The sequence below is a fragment of the Antechinus flavipes genome, chromosome 1, assembly GCF_016432865.1.
Source record: "Antechinus flavipes isolate AdamAnt ecotype Samford, QLD, Australia chromosome 1, AdamAnt_v2, whole genome shotgun sequence".
Lineage (NCBI taxonomy): Eukaryota > Metazoa > Chordata > Mammalia > Dasyuromorphia > Dasyuridae > Antechinus > Antechinus flavipes.
In genome coordinates, this window is record NC_067398.1 from 229,535,275 (window position 1) to 229,552,028 (window position 16,754).

At 41.3% G+C, this 16,754-nt stretch overlaps 1 protein-coding gene across 1 annotated transcript; it reads right to left on the bottom strand.

Annotated features, from left to right (window-relative positions):
* Window positions 1-480: 480 nt before the first annotated feature.
* RASD1 (ras related dexamethasone induced 1) lies at window positions 481-2,575 on the bottom strand. Its single transcript, XM_051997580.1, has 2 exons — window positions 2,135-2,575; window positions 481-1,732 (listed from the first exon to the last, which is right to left on the bottom strand). The coding sequence occupies exons 1-2, from the start codon at window positions 2,418-2,420 to the stop codon at window positions 1,182-1,184; spliced, it is 837 nt and encodes a 278-aa protein (XP_051853540.1). The 5' UTR covers window positions 2,421-2,575; the 3' UTR covers window positions 481-1,181.
* Between the last annotated feature and the right edge of the window lie 14,179 nt (window positions 2,576-16,754).

Here is a 16,754-nt window from a genome sequence, read left to right on the forward strand (position 1 = left end):
TCACAGCATACTAAATGCTTACTTGGAATCGTTTGAAAGTGAATTTAAGAAATAAGAAAATCCCTTTCCTTTGATAAGACCATTTAACTTAAAATAAATAGGAGATAGAGATGAAATTTAAAGGGACAGGGAAAAATAGTTGTTTGATTATAAGAATCTTAAAATCCTTTCATTTTCCCTAGCACTTTCTATGGTCTTACATATGGAAATGTTAACATAAATAGAAAGGCCTTGTATCACTTCTGATTCCTTGAAGCAGTTTTTGCCCTTGTATTATAATCTGCAGCTTTTTTGAGGGCAGTTTTCTTTTTATTAAAAACGCTGATGTTATTTTCAGAGTGCCAAAACTTTATAGCAAAGTTTTGGCAAAAGTCATAACACTGGCTCCAGATTTAAATTCCACAGCTGTGGAAAACTGTTCCCTCTACTTCCCTACCCCCTCATTTTAAAAAAGAAAGAAAAAGAAAAAGGCAAAGCAAGTTTTTCATTTTTAATGACTTTTATTTTACTTAAAAAAAATAATAACCATAACATTTTCACACACAGTATAAACACTTAAAAAAAAAAAGATTTTGTTCATGTCCATGACAGCATATCTACTATAAAGTGCAAGTTTTTTTCCTTTTTTCCACTGAAACACATGTAAACACAGTTAGCTTTTGTTGGATTGCCTGGGTTTTTGACCCTCAACCACATCCCAGCTTTGATACCAGAGGGAGAGGATCTTGCCAGAGGATCTTGTGGCAGTTCAGTTGTCTTATATTAGAAAATGCCTCTCTTTTTTTTGTATTCTGGCAAAACAGATGACAAGTTGCACATTTCCAGACCACTACCCCTACCCCATTTGAATTTCTGTCCTTTCCTTAGATCGTCCTGTAATGGACATTCCCCCTTCCCCACCATGGCTTGGTTGGGGCTTTCTAGTTTAAGTCATTTCTTTCCTTCTCTCGAGTTTCAAGTGCTCCAAAGGAAGAGCACCCATAGTCCACTGTGATCCCATCATACAGGGTGGGGAAGGTCAGATAGTAAGTACCCCCAGGGAAGCTGACTTGGAGGTCAGATGCTAGCCTGGAGCCCATGCCACTGGGGGAAGGGTCAGCCAGAACATCTTTATTTTTTCCTTAAACAAAAAAAATCTTCTTTGTTTTAGTTATTAGCTTAGTAAAAGGAGTGGGTGACTCCTAGCTGATGACACAGCGCTCTTTGTCCTTGGCCTGGCTACCCCCAATGGCTTTCTCCCGGATGTACATAAGGTCACTGTGGATACTGGGCCTTCGGGCAAAGGGTGCCACGATACCAAAGGCCTCTCCTGACCCACCTCCACTACCCTCTTTCAAGAGTTTCTTGTTCTTCAGAGCTTTCTTGTGCAATATGTCACAGTACTGGATTGAGACTTTTCGGTGAAGGTCTGGGCTCATTTCACTGGGCAGTTTGGCCATGGTGAAGAGGGCCTGGAACATCTGGTCCAGGCTGCTGTTCTTCTTTGCAGAGATTTCAAAATAGGCACAGCGCTGAGGGTCGTCTCCAACCAGTTGTTCTATCTCCCTGGGCTCCACTTCTCGGTAAAAATCCCTATCCCCTTTGTTGCCACAGATCACCAGGGGCACTTCAATGTTCTCCTTCGTCTTGTTCTTCAGGCAAGACTTCGTGTCTAGAATCTGCTGCTTAAGGCGCTGCACCTCTTCAAAGGAGTCTCGGTTATCCAAGCTGAAGACTAGGATAAAGACATCTCCTGGAAAGAAGGGAAGAAAGACACAAAAACGGTCAGTCTACTGAACAAGCCAGCAACAACTCTAACTGAGCTGGGAGATGGGGCGGGGGCGCGGGGCGCGGCGAGGTACTCGGCGAGGTACTCAGAACTCTGGGGTGACAGCGACAGAAGGTCACAGACTTTATAGGGGCAGAAGGGAAGGGAAGGAAAGGCGAGCAGAAGCCTAACTTCCAAGAAAACTGAACATCCTCAGAGCCAAGTTTTGGAGAATAGTTTTGGCTTTGGGGAAGGGCGAACTGAGTTTAGACTCAGAGATCTGCCCGCTGCTCCTGGCGGAAAGGGCAGGGCAGGACAAGACAGTGGCTTACGTAAGGGAGTAGGGGTGCTGCCTGTCTGGTGAGGGAGTCACCAGCCCCCGCGTACCTGTGAGAATGGAGAGGCGCCGAATAGCCGGGAAGGGGTGATTGCCCGAAGTGTCAAGGATGTCCAGCTGATAGACTTCTCCGCGGATGGAGTAGAACTTTCGGTGGAAGTCCTCGATCGTGGGCGTGTAAGTGTCCTCGAAGCGGCCCGTTAGGAAGCGAGACACGATGGCCGTCTTGCCCACCTTGGAAGAACCCAGGATGACCATCCGGTAGCAGTTTTTGGCCGGGATGTTCAGCTCCGACTCGCTGGGGCACATCTTCTTGATCATCGCCGCCAATTTCATTTGTGGCAGGAGGAGACGGGAAGGGAAGAGAGAAAGTGAAGGACTTAGGATGGCTAAGACCGGCAGGTGCCCGGACACCAGATGCGGAGAGGGGCGCGGAGGCAGAGGCTAGTCAGGATCGGTTGGAATCAGATTCCAAGCAAAGAAGGCTCGACTCTGCTTTCCTCCGCCGGCGCCGCCTCTTTTATAGAGAGAGTCAAGGGCAGCCGCCACGCCCTCTCAGCATCTGTGCGTCAAGCTGGGGCTGGCCGCCTCGGACTGGTAAATGCGGGGCGGGGAAGGGGGGGCAGGGCTGGGCTTGACGGGGACCTGGCTCCCGGGAATTGTGGCTTTCCTTTTCCTTGGCTCTAATTTACTGGCTCCTTTTTCAGTCCGACCTCCGGTGCCCTGCGAGGGGAAACTGAGTCCCATTTTCCGTCCAAGGCAGGGTCTGTTTCTTTGCCCTACTGATGCTGTCAGTTCACTCAAACAACCTAGGCAGGGATGGGGGAGAACCGAAGGAAATGGATTCTGGGGTAAAGGGAGGTGATGATGCCAGAGGGGAACAGAGGCAAGGTTCCAAAGGGCGAGGGGGTAATATGTTAGGTAGGCGCAGGGGGTTAAAGGGGAGGGTGATACGCAATAGGTGAAGGCTCTAGACAGAGGGGATGGAGCGCAGGGGAAACTGGGAGTGTACACACCCTTCCTTCCAGGGGTGCCCCAGTATGGATAGGATCTTGGCTTCTTTTTGCTCCTAAGAAGTGGACTCAGTCTGGAGAGGTTCTTGGGACTGAGACTCGTTCTCTTTTTCTTTTCTTCCTTCCTTCCTTCCTTTTTTTTCCTCTTCTCTTTTTTCTTCCTTCCTTTTTCCCTCCCTCCCTTCCTTTCTCTTTATTACTTTCTTTTTCTCTCTTTAACTTTCTTTGTTTTTCTCTTTCCTTTCCTTCTACCCCTCGGGCTGGTGGTGGGTGGATGGGAGACAAAAGTTCCAGGAAAGTTCAACTTTGAGCTACTACCAGCCAGCCAGCCTCGCTGGCTTCTTTCCTCTTCCCTCCCCGGGACGGCGTCCAGAACTGAGTAGCTTTTGATATATTTTTTTTTCTTTCTCTTTTTTTGGCTAGAGCACCAGCCAGCTTGGCTGGAATATGGGCAGGGCGCTCGAGCGCTCGGGCCGGCCCCTGGGCTGTTGTGGGGCGAGGTGCACGCGCTCCGCTAGGAGGCGGCAGAAGGCTGCGGACCCTGGGAGTAAGTTCTCTCCTGCGACAGAGGGAATTGAGCCTCCTGCCGCAGTGCCGGTTCCCGGCGGCTGGGAGCGAGAGCTTTTAGGTTGCACCCAGGACCAAGCTCCCTCTGCTTTCCTTTCTCCCCTCCGCTCGGTGGGAAGTCGAGGGCCTTCTCGGTCCCAAAAAACACAGAGGGGAAAAAGCGGGGGGAGAACGGGGTCCAGAAGGATGCTTCCCGGGGTGGGTACCAGGTTGGCCGGGGCGCTGGACCAGGCTCTGGGCTGCAGGCGGGACAGCTGCACAAGTGCAGAGCACCGGCTGGCTCCACCTGAGTGCCGCTTTTCTACTTAAGATGATCACCTTGCTCTATGTGTCCTCACATCTTCTCCCCTATTCAGATCTCTTTCCTTCAAGGCTTAATTCAAGCCTTCCGTGCTTGGCTACCTACCCCCGGCTCACTGATTCCCTATAGAATTTACTGTTGCTAAATTTGGGATCCAGTTATAGTATGTGTCGAAATTTTCTCAATATTTCTCAATAATAGCTAGCAGTCATATACTTGGGAAAAAATGATTTTTTTAGATTATATACAATCACTTTTACATATTTCCATATGAATTGGATTGGGAAAGAAAAATCAGAATAAAAGGAAAAACCCATGAGAAAGAAAAAAAAAAAAAGGGAAAATCGTGTGTGTTGATCCATAGTCAGTCTCCATAGATCTCTCTCTGGATGTAGATGGGGTTTTTGAACCAAAGTTTATTGGGATTACCTTGAATAAGGGAATTTCTGAGAAGAATCATATATCCTTAAAGTTTGTAAAGCAGCTACATTGCATATCATTTAATAATAAAGAGCCAATGTTGGGTCTACAGGGACTAGGGCACTTCGTGTCATTACTGCTCTGTACCCAAACAAGTGGTCTGCAGACCTGGAGAGAATGACTGGTCTTTAAGGAGAGGAGTAAGATAGGCAGGAATGGCTCTCCCTCTTATACTCCCTAGCTGCTTTAGCTTCAACTTCAGCACAAAGCGGGTGCTTAGAAATTCACTTATAGCTTAGATTATGGCTCATATCCAGAGTTTCTCAAAAGGGAACAGTAACAGGGTTTTCAGCACAAAATGAATCAGGTATGGAATAATAATTTATTCCAACATACTACAGAAATGCTATGCATTCTAGATTCACAGAGCAGCCTTAACAGATATTTAAAACAAGATTCAGTGAGTTATAATTCCTGTTATAATCTCCTGGGAGACTGACAATCAAAGCCCATCAGAATATAAAGCAATTTGCAGGACTGCTAATTAGGCGTGTTACATTTCATTTCAGTTCTGCCCTAACCAAGCAAATTCTGTTAAGTGCCTGCTCTGCTGGTGAATGGCCATCTTCTTTGTGACAATTATCTCCAAAGGAACTAAAGTATCCTCCCTTGACAATATGTAATTCCAAACTCAGGGCATCTAGGATCTCCAGATCTTTACAACTCACAAGGTTGCCTCCAAGGCTGAACTCATCTACCTGGGAGATCTTTCAGCAAAGATCAGAAAAGGACAGACACAAACTCAGGTTCCCCCTTGCTCACTTTAAATGGCAAATCTCTGTTTCTACATGAAGTCAAGAGTCAGGAATAACAGAAGACTACACTAATCCCAGCTCAAAACAGACCTCATATAATGGAATACTAGAAAGGAAGAGAGGGCCGAGGGAGGAATTGTTTCCTTTTAGATATTCCCTTATGCCTCCAACATCAATAAAGGGACTCTTGCTCAATATTTGTTAAAGTGCTTAACACATTGTCCAGCATATAGCAAGCACTATATAAATATTTGATGGTAATGGTGGTGATGATGATGATGATGATAATCTCAAAGGTCACACGAGGCATAAAGCAGGCTTTGAAGCAACTTGGAGCATTCTACATAAGATGGCTCTTGCAAACCCTTTCATCCTCACTACAAAACAGTTATCTCATTTGGGCTCAAGTTGTAGAGCAGATTCCTTCTGTGCCTGGGCCTCTAACACTTCCGATTTTTACAATCTGTGACTATTATCTCCATTTTGAAGTTTAGGAAACTGAGGCAGACAGGTTAATTGACTTGCTTGTGGTAGCACAACTAGTATGAGAAGCAGAATTTGAACTCAATTCTTCCCGATTTCAGGTCCAACAGTCTCACCCCAAGTTGTCTTCAACTGCTTCATTGGATGTCTTCCTTTTTCCAGAAACATAGTTAAACTCACAGAAACAGAAAACCCTATCTTCTGCTTCTGTTGTCCTTACAGCATCCAACGTGAGATTGAATCAATGTGTTTTTTTCAAAATTATATTGAAGTGAAAGGATATTAGGCAGTTAGGTGGCCCAGTAGATAGTGCCAGACTGGGGGTTAGAAAAACTCATCTTCCTGAGGTCAAAGCTGGCCTCAGATATTTCCTAGCTGTGAGACTCTGAGCAAGTCACCTAACCTTGTTTGTCTTAAGAAAATGGCAAATCTTTCCATTATCTTGGGGTTTTTTAAGTTTCTTTTTTTTTTAAATTTTTTTTCCTATTTTTTTATTTTTAGGAGGCCTCAATTAATCATTATTATCTTCCTTTGCCTCTTCCATAAATACAATGTTTTTTTCCACCTCTTGAATATACTCTTCTTGTATTCTTTTTGTCTTCCAAGGGGACAAATTACTCTTCTAGGCTATAAACTCTGCAAGGTAAGATTCTATCTCAGATATTTGCTATTTGGGGATTTAATCTCTTTCATCCTTTGTTTTCTCATCCACAAAACAGGGTTTTAAAAATATCGTAGGACCTGCCTCACAATGAAGCCTAAATAAGATGAAGTATGTGAATTATTTGGCAAACTTTAAAGACATATCTGTCACCTGCTTAAAACTTTTGGTCACCTTGTGCTTAGGGGGGAGGGAGCAAGCATTTATTAAATATCTGCTGTGTTCTAAGCATTTTACAAATATCTCATTCAATTTTCATAATAACTATGTCTTTATCACCCCCATTTTACAGTTAAGGAAACTGAGGCAAACAGGTTAATTGACTTGCCTAAGATCACATAGCTAGTAAATGTCTGGGGTCATATTCCAGCCAAACGGGACTACAGATTCAACATTCCTTCCTTGGCTCTCTGCATTGATTCTGATTTGTAATGAGCTGAAGCCCTGGCCAGACAGGAATATATTCAACCCTTATTATTGCCCTTCAGATTCTTTATCTTCCCACAAAGCTCAGCCCATCATTCCTATAAAGTAGGCGGTGTGAAAGGTTAGTGCTGAACCAAGCTCCCTTAAGAAATTCATCAGCTAAGATTTAAAAGGCTGCCAATATCAGTACTGAGGATCAATAAAACCAAAGGAAAACACCAATGAATACAGTTCAGGGCAGCACAAGATGCATGAGGGGAACAGGAAGCCTGTGTATTGTCTGGTAAACAAGCCCTGAAGTCAGTGGGAACTTGGCCCTAGTCTTTTGGAGCAACAGCAAAGAACAAAAACGGTCTCATATCCTGGTAGGTCATTGTGCAAGGACTTATACATGGATCAGTCCCAGGCAGGGAGTTCAGGCCTGTGGGTGCATGTGGCCAGGGCCACAGCAGGGGACAGAGCCAGCTGCCAGTAGGGGTCTGCCCAGGGAAACAGGGGAAACTGCCTACAAAGAGACCTGAAACTAGTGTGATCTCTACAGTAATTTGGTGATTTTTTCCAAAGGATCATGAGCCGGAGAAAGAGGTGTCTTGGGGCTCTCCAGAAGGCATGAAACCACCAGTGGTTTCTAATATCACATTGTGGGCTGTCAAGATTCCAGCAGGGTACAAAGCCAGCTTCTCTTTGGTGATTGGGCAAGGAAAAGGAGACAGAATCAGGAATGAGACCAACACATGTACTGGGTCATCAGGAGAACAAGGCAGAGGCCAGTGATTGCAACAGAGTATGGGGCATGCTCCCAGATCTGGAACTGAATTCCCCTATGTTGGACTAGAGCTGCAGAAAAGGGTGGAGAAATAGGAAGGCAGCTTTAGCAGCAGCCAGACTGAATAGGGATAAGATCAGGAAAATGAAAAACTTAGAACAGAAGGTGGAAAACAATCTTGAAATAGTCAATTCCCTGAAAAATAGAATGGAGCACAAAATTCAGTGATTCTATGAGATAATAATAAATATTAGAATAAAGCCAAAAGACTAAAAGATTGGAAAAAAATATGAATTATTTATCATTAGAAACAAATAATGTGCAAAATAGGTTAAGGAGAAAACATTTAGCAAAATCAAATTACCTGAAAAGCATGACTAAACAAAAGACATGGATACCATATCTCAAGAAATAATAAAACTGTTCAGATCTGTTCAAACCAAAGGCAAAGTGAAAATAAAAAAGACTGTGTCAGTTACTTCTCGAAAGAAACTATAAATTGGAAACCACTCAGAATGTTATAGCCAAAATCCAAAGTTTCCAGATCAAAGAAATACTACAATCATTAACAGGGGTCCTCAAACTATGGCCCATGGGCCAAATGCGGCAGCTAAGGACGTTTATCCTCCTCACCCAGGGATATGAAGTTTATTTAAAGGCCCACAAAACAAAGTTTTTGTTTTACTATAGTCCAGCCCTCCAGCAGTCTGAGGGACAGTGAATTGGCCCCCTATTTAAAAAGTTTGAGGACCCCTGATTTAGAGTGTTTAAGGAATCAGTCAGGATTACATATAAGGCTATGCTGCAATTATTATAAAGGAGAGGTAATCTTGGAATACAGCTCAAAAGACAAAAGAAAAATGACTTACAGTCATAAATAACTTACTCTGTGAAACTTAACATAATTCAGGGAGAGGGGAAAGGCCCATTTAATAAAATAAAGTATTTTAAAGTATCAGCATTTCCAATGAGAAATCTTTGAAATGTAATTAAAGGAGATGAGAGAAAACTAGGAAAAAGAACTCTATCCCCTGTCCTCAAAGAATTACACTGAGAAGAAAGATAAACACAGATCTCGAACATGACTTTCCTCTGTTTTGTTGGTTTTAAGAAAGGAAAAAAATGGGGAGAAAGAATTCACAGAGGGAAATGAAGAAAAGGGAGAAACTTAGTGTTTCTCATAATTGGCCTGAAGCAGAAGGCTATGCAAACATGGTAAAGGGGATGAGGACATATGCCTCTCATGAACTTCATTCTTATCTGAACTAAGAAAGAATTGAACACTTTCCTTCCTTTGTTCCTTTCTTCCTTAGTTCATTCCTTCCTTCCTCTTGGGATTTTTCTTAAACATTTTATTTAGAATCTATATATTGTTTTCATTCCTTCTTTCTTTTTAAAATCTAATTTTACAACATAACTGCACTAAGCCTTGAAGAAGCCTGCACTATAAAAATCTTGATTTTGATTTTAAAAAATACTCTTATGTTATTTCATTTTTTCCTTTGATGCTTTGAGTTTATGATTACATTTACTGGCTTTGCTTTCTTCAGGAAGTCTTCTTGATTGTTGAATTTTTTTGATACACAATTTACATTTTTGTTTCCTTTGAAGTATATTTTTGATTCCTTTTTATGCTACTTTATTTCCTTTCTCAATTGAATTTTCAGTTTGATTTTTGCTTTCAATCTTGTTTCTATTACTTTTTCATTTCATTTTATTTGTTGCACGTGGTTATTCAGTTTCTCATGGGCAATTCTCTCCATTGCATCAGCTGTGCTTTGTCTTTGTGTTACATTTGCATAGAAAATATGCTATATGTAAAACTTATAAGAATTCAAGCCATTCTCAAATTGATAAATGGTCAAAGGCAATTTTCAGATGAAGAAATTAAAATCATTTCTAATCATATGAAAAGGTGCTCTAAATCACTGTTGATCGGAGCAATGCAAATTAAAGACAACTCTGAGATACCACTCAGATTGGCTAAGATGACAGAAAAAAATTGATAAAGATGAATATTGGATGGGATGTGGAAAACTGGGACACTGATACATTGTTGGTGGAATTGTGAACAGATCCAACCATTCTGGAGAGCAATTTGGAACTATACCCAAAGAGTTATCAAACTGTGCAAGTGTTATCACTGGGCTTATATCCTAAAGGGATCTTGAAGGAGGGAAAAGGACCCGTATGTGCAAAAATGTTTGTGGTAGTGTTCTTTGTAGTAGCAAGAAACTGGAAACTGAATGGATGCCCATCATATAGAGAATGGCTGAATAAGTTATGGTATGTGAATGTTATGAAATATTATTGTTCTGTAAGAAATGACCAGCAGGATGATCTCAGAGAGATCTGGAGAGACTTACATGAACTGATGCTGAGTGAAATGAGCAGAACCAGGAAATCATTGTATATGGCAACAAGAAGATTATATGATGATCAATTCTGATGTACATGATTCTCTTCAACAATTAGATGATTCAGACTAGTTCCAATGATCTTGTGATGAAGAGAGCCATTTGCACGCAGAGAGAAAACTGTGGGAACTAAGTTTGGTTCACAATATAGCATTTTTACTTTTTTTGTTTTTTGCTTAAATTTTATTTTCTCAAGTTTTCTTTTTAATCTGATTTTTCTTGTGCAGCATAATAAGTGGAAATATGTATAAAAGAATTGTACATATTTAACATATATTGGCTCATTTGTGGTCTAGGGAAGGAGGTGAGAAGAAGGGAGGGAGAAAAATTTGGGACACAAGGTTTTGCAAGGATGAATGTTGGAAATTATTCATGTATATATTTTGAAAATAAAAAGCTCTAATTAAAAAGGTATGCTGTATGCATATGAAAATATTCCTGTTATTTAATTATACTAACTGAAATACTGGTGGGAACAATCAATAGGATACAATAGGAAAGGGTTACTTTCTTAGAGAAAGCAATAAAGGGGATGAGTCCCACTGTTGTGCTTTGTCTTCTCTATAATTTTGCTTTGGGATGCTCCTCCTCCTGGGGATCACATATTACTTCACCCATGAATCCTCCTTGACCTTTACAATAAAATGTTCACAGAATCATAGAATTGGAGCTGGGAAGGGACCTTAGAAACCATAAATTCCTTCCCCACCCCCTGAAAACCTTGTAAGTGTTTTGTCTCTCCCAGTACATCTCATTCTATCTCATATTATTTATGTGTCCTTGTCTTTAGCTATTCTACTAGCCCGTTGAGGGTCGTCAAATGTTTATTAAGCCCTATCATGTGTCAGGTACTGTGCTAAGTGCTGGATTATAACTATGTCTCATTCATCTTGGTTTGAGGCAACAAGGTGGTACAGTGGATAAAACACTGGGCCTGGAGTCAGGACGATCTGAGTTCAAATGTGTCCTTAGACACTTAATAGTTGTGTGATTCAGGGCAAGTCACTTAACCTACATGGGTAAAATGAGCTGGAGAAGGACATGGAAAACAACTCCAGTATCTTTGCCAGGAAAACTCGTTGGACCATGGGGTCATGTAGAGTTGGACACTATTGAATGACTGAACAACAACAGTTCTTCAGGGTACTTTCCATCCTTTTGGAAAACAGGCACTGTGCATAACAGGCTTGAATGATCAATATTGAGTTGAACGGAACAGAATAACACTCAAAAGAAACAAGTGTTTCCTCCACAAAGCTCTGATGTACTCTGCAAGATAGTGCAAATGGGGCTCCAGCTTTGGGGCTCCAGTTTGCCATGGATGAAATGATGAAGCATGCTGCCCATCTCCTGACAGTGAAGTGATGGATTCAGGGGGAAGAATGAGAATATGTCTTTTTTCTACATATGGCGAGTGTGGAATTTATTTTGTTTCTCTATACATATTTGCTATAAGTGTTTTTATTTTCTTTTATATCCCCACCCACTGATGGCAGTAGGCAGTAGTAGGAAGAAAACATTGATTTTTGTTCAATAAAAAAAAATAATTTTAAAAATGAGGCTCTATTTTTTAGCCTCCTCCACAACCACCAAAGGGAAAAAGTAAGAAATGTTTCTATGTAAGAATCTTTCCCCCCATTATCAGAATACTGCAGCACCCAAGGTGTGGCAAGTGTCCCAATAGTCCCTTAAATGGGCTCTTTTGAAGAATGACCCCATTATATGTATAAGCTCCTTCAACAGGAAGAGGCCCTGGATCAGTGGCTGAACAGGGGCTTCTGAGCTTCGGAGAGCATCTGGCCTTAGCAGCTAATGGAACTAATGGATGATCGTCTGGTCTCCAGACTTTAGGTCCAAATTGTCTCACTAGTTGATTTGTCACTGGGAGCATATGAATAGCACTTAAAAGGCTGCAAAAATAGTCCAGCCAAAACCGGTTCTCTCAAGCTTGCCTGGAATAATGGAAAATGCATTTGCTTTCTCCAGTGACAGAGGAAGCAGATGCTCTAAGACTAGGAACCAAGACAACCTGCTGAGTTGGCAAAACGGCTGTCTGGATTGGGCTCGAGTGCTTTCTAACAGAGATCAACATCAAGGGGTTAACTTACATATCAAAGAAAAGCTTAAGGAACATTGCTTGTTTTCAAACATAAAATTAAACTGCCTTACTGAAAAATCGCTGATATTTTATTCCTTGAAATGAGTTAATTTAAATGTAAATAGTTTCTTTAGTTGGTTATATTGATGTTCAGTGTTGTTTTTAATAAAACATTTAATTTAGAAAAGATGCTAATTTTTCATAGTGCTTTATGATTTTTTTCTTTTCTTAGGCAATTGGGGTTAAGTGTTTTGCTCAGGGTGACATAGTGTTAAGCACCCAGGGTGGAATTGAACTCAGATTTCCTGACTTGAGGGCCAGTGCTTTTTCCACTGCACATCTTGCTGCCCCCTATACTCTTCAAAATACTTTCATACAGAACTGTTCTCATCTTTTATCTCTAGTCCCTCAAGTCTTTTCTCATTTTGTTGGGGCTAGTTAGTCATTTTCAGTCATGTCTAAGTCTTATTGACTTTGATCTTGGCAAAGATACCTTAGTGGTTTGCCATTTCCTACTCCTGTCCATTTTTACAGATGAAGGAACTGAGGCAGAGAGTTAGGGTTTGAGGCAGTCTTCCTGAGCTCTAATTGTGTCACCTAGCTGCTACATAGTAGGTAACTATGTCCATTCATGACTACAATCCTCTTGCAGTGTCAGTCTTTATTACAAAGCACTAGTACACACATTAACTCATCATTCTCATGGCAATCTCTGAGATAGACAAGGGAGAGGGTAGAGCTGGAGACAAGAATACAATTGTCCATTTTCCTGATCTAATATGCCCTTTCCATTATATCATACTGTTTTCTTACAATTTTATGAAGTAGGTAAAATGAATATGATTACCATTCTTTTATGGATGAAGAGACTAAGATTTGAAGAAGGTAAATGACTTGGCCGAAATCTCCCAGCAAACTAGAATCCCAGGGCTCTTTCTGTGTAGCTTTGCTGCCTGGATGAAGGCTATTGAAGACCTTAGCTTAAAAAAGCCCAAGTCTCCCACTGCATTCAGTGCATCCTGATCTATATCTTACCATTGGACCCAGATGGTTCTGGAGGGGAAAGTGAGGCAGGTGATCTTGCCCACCCTCCCTCATATAAATCTGACTCACTTGTGTGTCACAGTATTACCTTCCTGATGTCATGGTCCTCTCCGAGAATGAAGGGCAAACAGTAACAATAGGATGGGATAACTTTCTCTTGGGACAGGGCTTAAAGGTTGGAGGAAAGCCAAAAATCTGCCATCATCCCTTGGGACCTCTGCTCTGGGTTCTATGGGTTCTTCCTCTCAGGTATCCCACAGCAGAAGGGTTCCCTTGCTTCTCTTTCCCCAAGAAAGTAGTGCCCACTCCAACTTCCAATTTCAGTTGTTAGGGAAATCCCATTCTCCCATCCTGTTTCTCTTCTTGCAGATTTCTTTTCACAGGGCTGCTCAATTTGGCTCATCACTAGTTTATAAGAGATTCTTTCCAAGAAAAGAGCCTGGAAGGATACAGATGCGAATGCAGATGCAGATTGAAAAGGAAGTATCACCTAGTAGAAAGAACGGATGCTGAATGAGGCAATCAGAAAACCTAGACTTGATTCCCAGCTGTCACTGACCATATCTTTGTGACTCCAGGCCAGCCACTTGCACTCTGGATTTGTTTCCTTATTTGCAAATTGGGTTTATCTTGTCTTTCACAGTTGTTGTGAGGTAAGCATTGTTTAAGTTAAGGTTGCAATTGAGAAGGTGGTACCATAGCAAGCTGACTACTTTTTACCTCAAAGGCTGTCCCTCAATATCTACAATGCCACTTTCTCACTTACTTTCTCCTCCCAAGTACTATTTCCCCCCCTGTCCCCCCCCCTACCCCCACCCCCGTCTTGTTTACTTTAATTTTTATCCTTAGCACTTAGCATAGCACTTAGCACGCAGTCAGCACTTAATAAATTCTTTCTATTTGTCTATTTATCTATCCATCTGGCAATCAATCCAAATACTTAACTATTTTCCTTCTTTCCTTCCTTTTCTTTTTTTCCTTCCTTTCTTCTTTCCTTCCACCCATCCTTCCTTCCTTTCTATTTTTTTTCTTCTTCTCTCCCTTCCTTGCTTCTTTCCTTCTTCCCTCCCTCTTTTCTTTTCTCTTTCTCTTTTTTCTTCCTTCCTCTCTCTCTCTCTCTCTCTCTCTCTCTCTCTCTCTCTCTCTGTCTGTCTCTCTCTGTCTCGCTGTCCCTGTCTCTCTCTCTTTCTCTCTGTCTCTGTCTCTCTCTCCCTCTTTCCTATCAGGCAGGATCTTTATTTTCTTCCCTAGAAATGTTTGATTATCTTTCCACTTTCTTTGTTGCATTTTTTATTCAATTTTATTACATTTTCAAATTTGCAAACTTTTCTAACTTTTGTATCTTACCTCCTTTCCTCCCACCCCTAGAAAACAAAAACAAAACAAAACAAAACCCAACAAACATGTATAGTCAAGCAAAACAAATTACTGTATTGGCTATGTTAAAAAAAAAAAAAAAAAAGCCTCAATCACCATTGAGTCCATCATCTCTCCATCTGGAGGTGTCTCCTTCAAGCTAACAGGCTCAATAACAACCCTCAGGCAGAGCCAGACCAAAACATTTCTGAAATCCAAGCAAGTTTTAAAATTCCATAATTTTCTTTCCTTCTCCATGGAAGTATGAATGTAACTTTACATCTTAAGAGAGTCATCTGTGGCAGTGAAACAGTTGCAGTTAGACGATTTATACCCCAAGAAGGTCACCCCACACACACCAAAATATTTATAGCAGTACTTTTTTGTATGGACAAAGAATTAGAATCAAAGTCCCATCAATTGGGAAATAAATGGCTAAACAAATTGTGGATCATGAATGTGTCTCAGTTGTGTCCAATTCACTGTGACCCTAATTTGAGGTTCTTGGCAGAGATACTGGAGGGTTAGGCATTTCCTTTTCCAGCTCATTTTACATAGGAGGAAACTGAGGCAAACAGGATTAAGTGACTTTCCCAGGGTCACACAACTAGTGTGTTTCTGAGGCTGGCTTTGAACTTGGGTCTAGCTTCTGCATCACCTCCCTGCCCTATGTCTCATAGTGACAGATCCTAAAAGGAAGAAAAGGGATAAGCATTTATTAAGCACGTAAGTGTGGGCACATATTTAATCCTCATAACAACCATGCAAGGGAGATACTGTTATAATCCCCATTTTGCCATCAGAGAAACTGAGGGAAACAGAGTTAAGTGACTTGCTTAGGATCTTATTGGTCAGTTTTAACTCGGGAAAATGCCTCTAACCCAACAGTTTTATCTGACTGCTCATTACTGTGCTGTAGGAAATGACAAATACAATCAATATAGAAAAACATGGAATGACCCACCTGAACTGATGCAGAAGGAACTGAACAGAGCCAGGAAAACAGCACACACAATGACTCCAATATTAGAGAGGTAAAGAATAACTGCACAAATACACAATCTAAAGCGACTGCTGCAAAAAGGTAAAGGACAAGCATGGCTTGAAAGAGATATAAGATATCCACAGCCCACTACTTTCTAAAGTAGTAAGTCCTTAACTTTTTTTTTCTTCAGATTTTTTGATGTATTGATCAATTATGCTTTTTTCCCCTCCCTCTTTCTTTTCTTTTTTCTTGTCCCTAAAATTTTTTTTATTGTTGCTATATGGGATGACTCTCTCAGAGGGAAAAGAATACTGGGAGAAATTTTAGTGATATAAAAGAACATGTGTCATCAATAAAAATTTATTTAGAAAGAAAAATCCAATAGGAAGCAACAACACCAAAGGTTGCTGTTATTCAGGTGTGGAACAATTGTAAAGACAGTAAACACTGGACAACTTATCCTTTAATGGATGCAGTCACCAAAATAAATGTGCTTTACAATATCACATTCAAGGACCATTTAGTTTCTACTCCTTTTCTTTCCACACACCATAACATTTGGGTCACCTGGTTGGTTTTTATGAGATCATGTTTGTATAACGGCCGGGCGGTGTGTGTTTCAGAAATCGTGGGTGTGTGAAAGATGTCATTTAATTCCAGACAAGGATAGGTGCAAAGCAACATGTGCTAAGTGGTGGGGTGGCTAGGGAAGGGGGAGGATGCAACCTCACCAACTCCTCTGTCATCTGTTGACAAGCTCTTTTCCTTGCTAAGTTTCTCACGGAGTTCATCAGCTAGTGTATGAATTTGTCACATTGACCCAAATGCAGAAAGCTTTTTCTCCCTTTGCCTTCATCTTTGCCACTCCCTTTCCGAAGCTAGGAAAATGTATTCTCCTTTTGGATTAGCTTCCCACCTCACAATCCCAAGTTATTCAATTATGGATTTGGACACAAATGATAGTTAATTGGTCATGGTCTTTAATAGCATTATCAAATAGCATAAAAACACAGGAATTTACAAGTTATAATTGGTTACACAATAAGGCTTGCAGGAGATGGGGAAGCGGATAAGTCTGTTTTTTCTCCCCACTTGTCAGAGGGAAAACAGGAAGAAAAATAGTTGGAGAGAGGTTTCCTCAGGCAGCCAAGGGAAAGTTGTGGGGATAAAAGGGGTGGAAATGAGCAGTGGGCTATGTTTCATTCTCACTAAGTGCCAAAGCTACTGGCTTCTTGTCAGTTCTTCTGGTGTAGCCAGGACCTTGTTTCCACTATGGGTCTTAATTCTGCTATTTTCTGCTTTTCTGGGCAAGAACCCA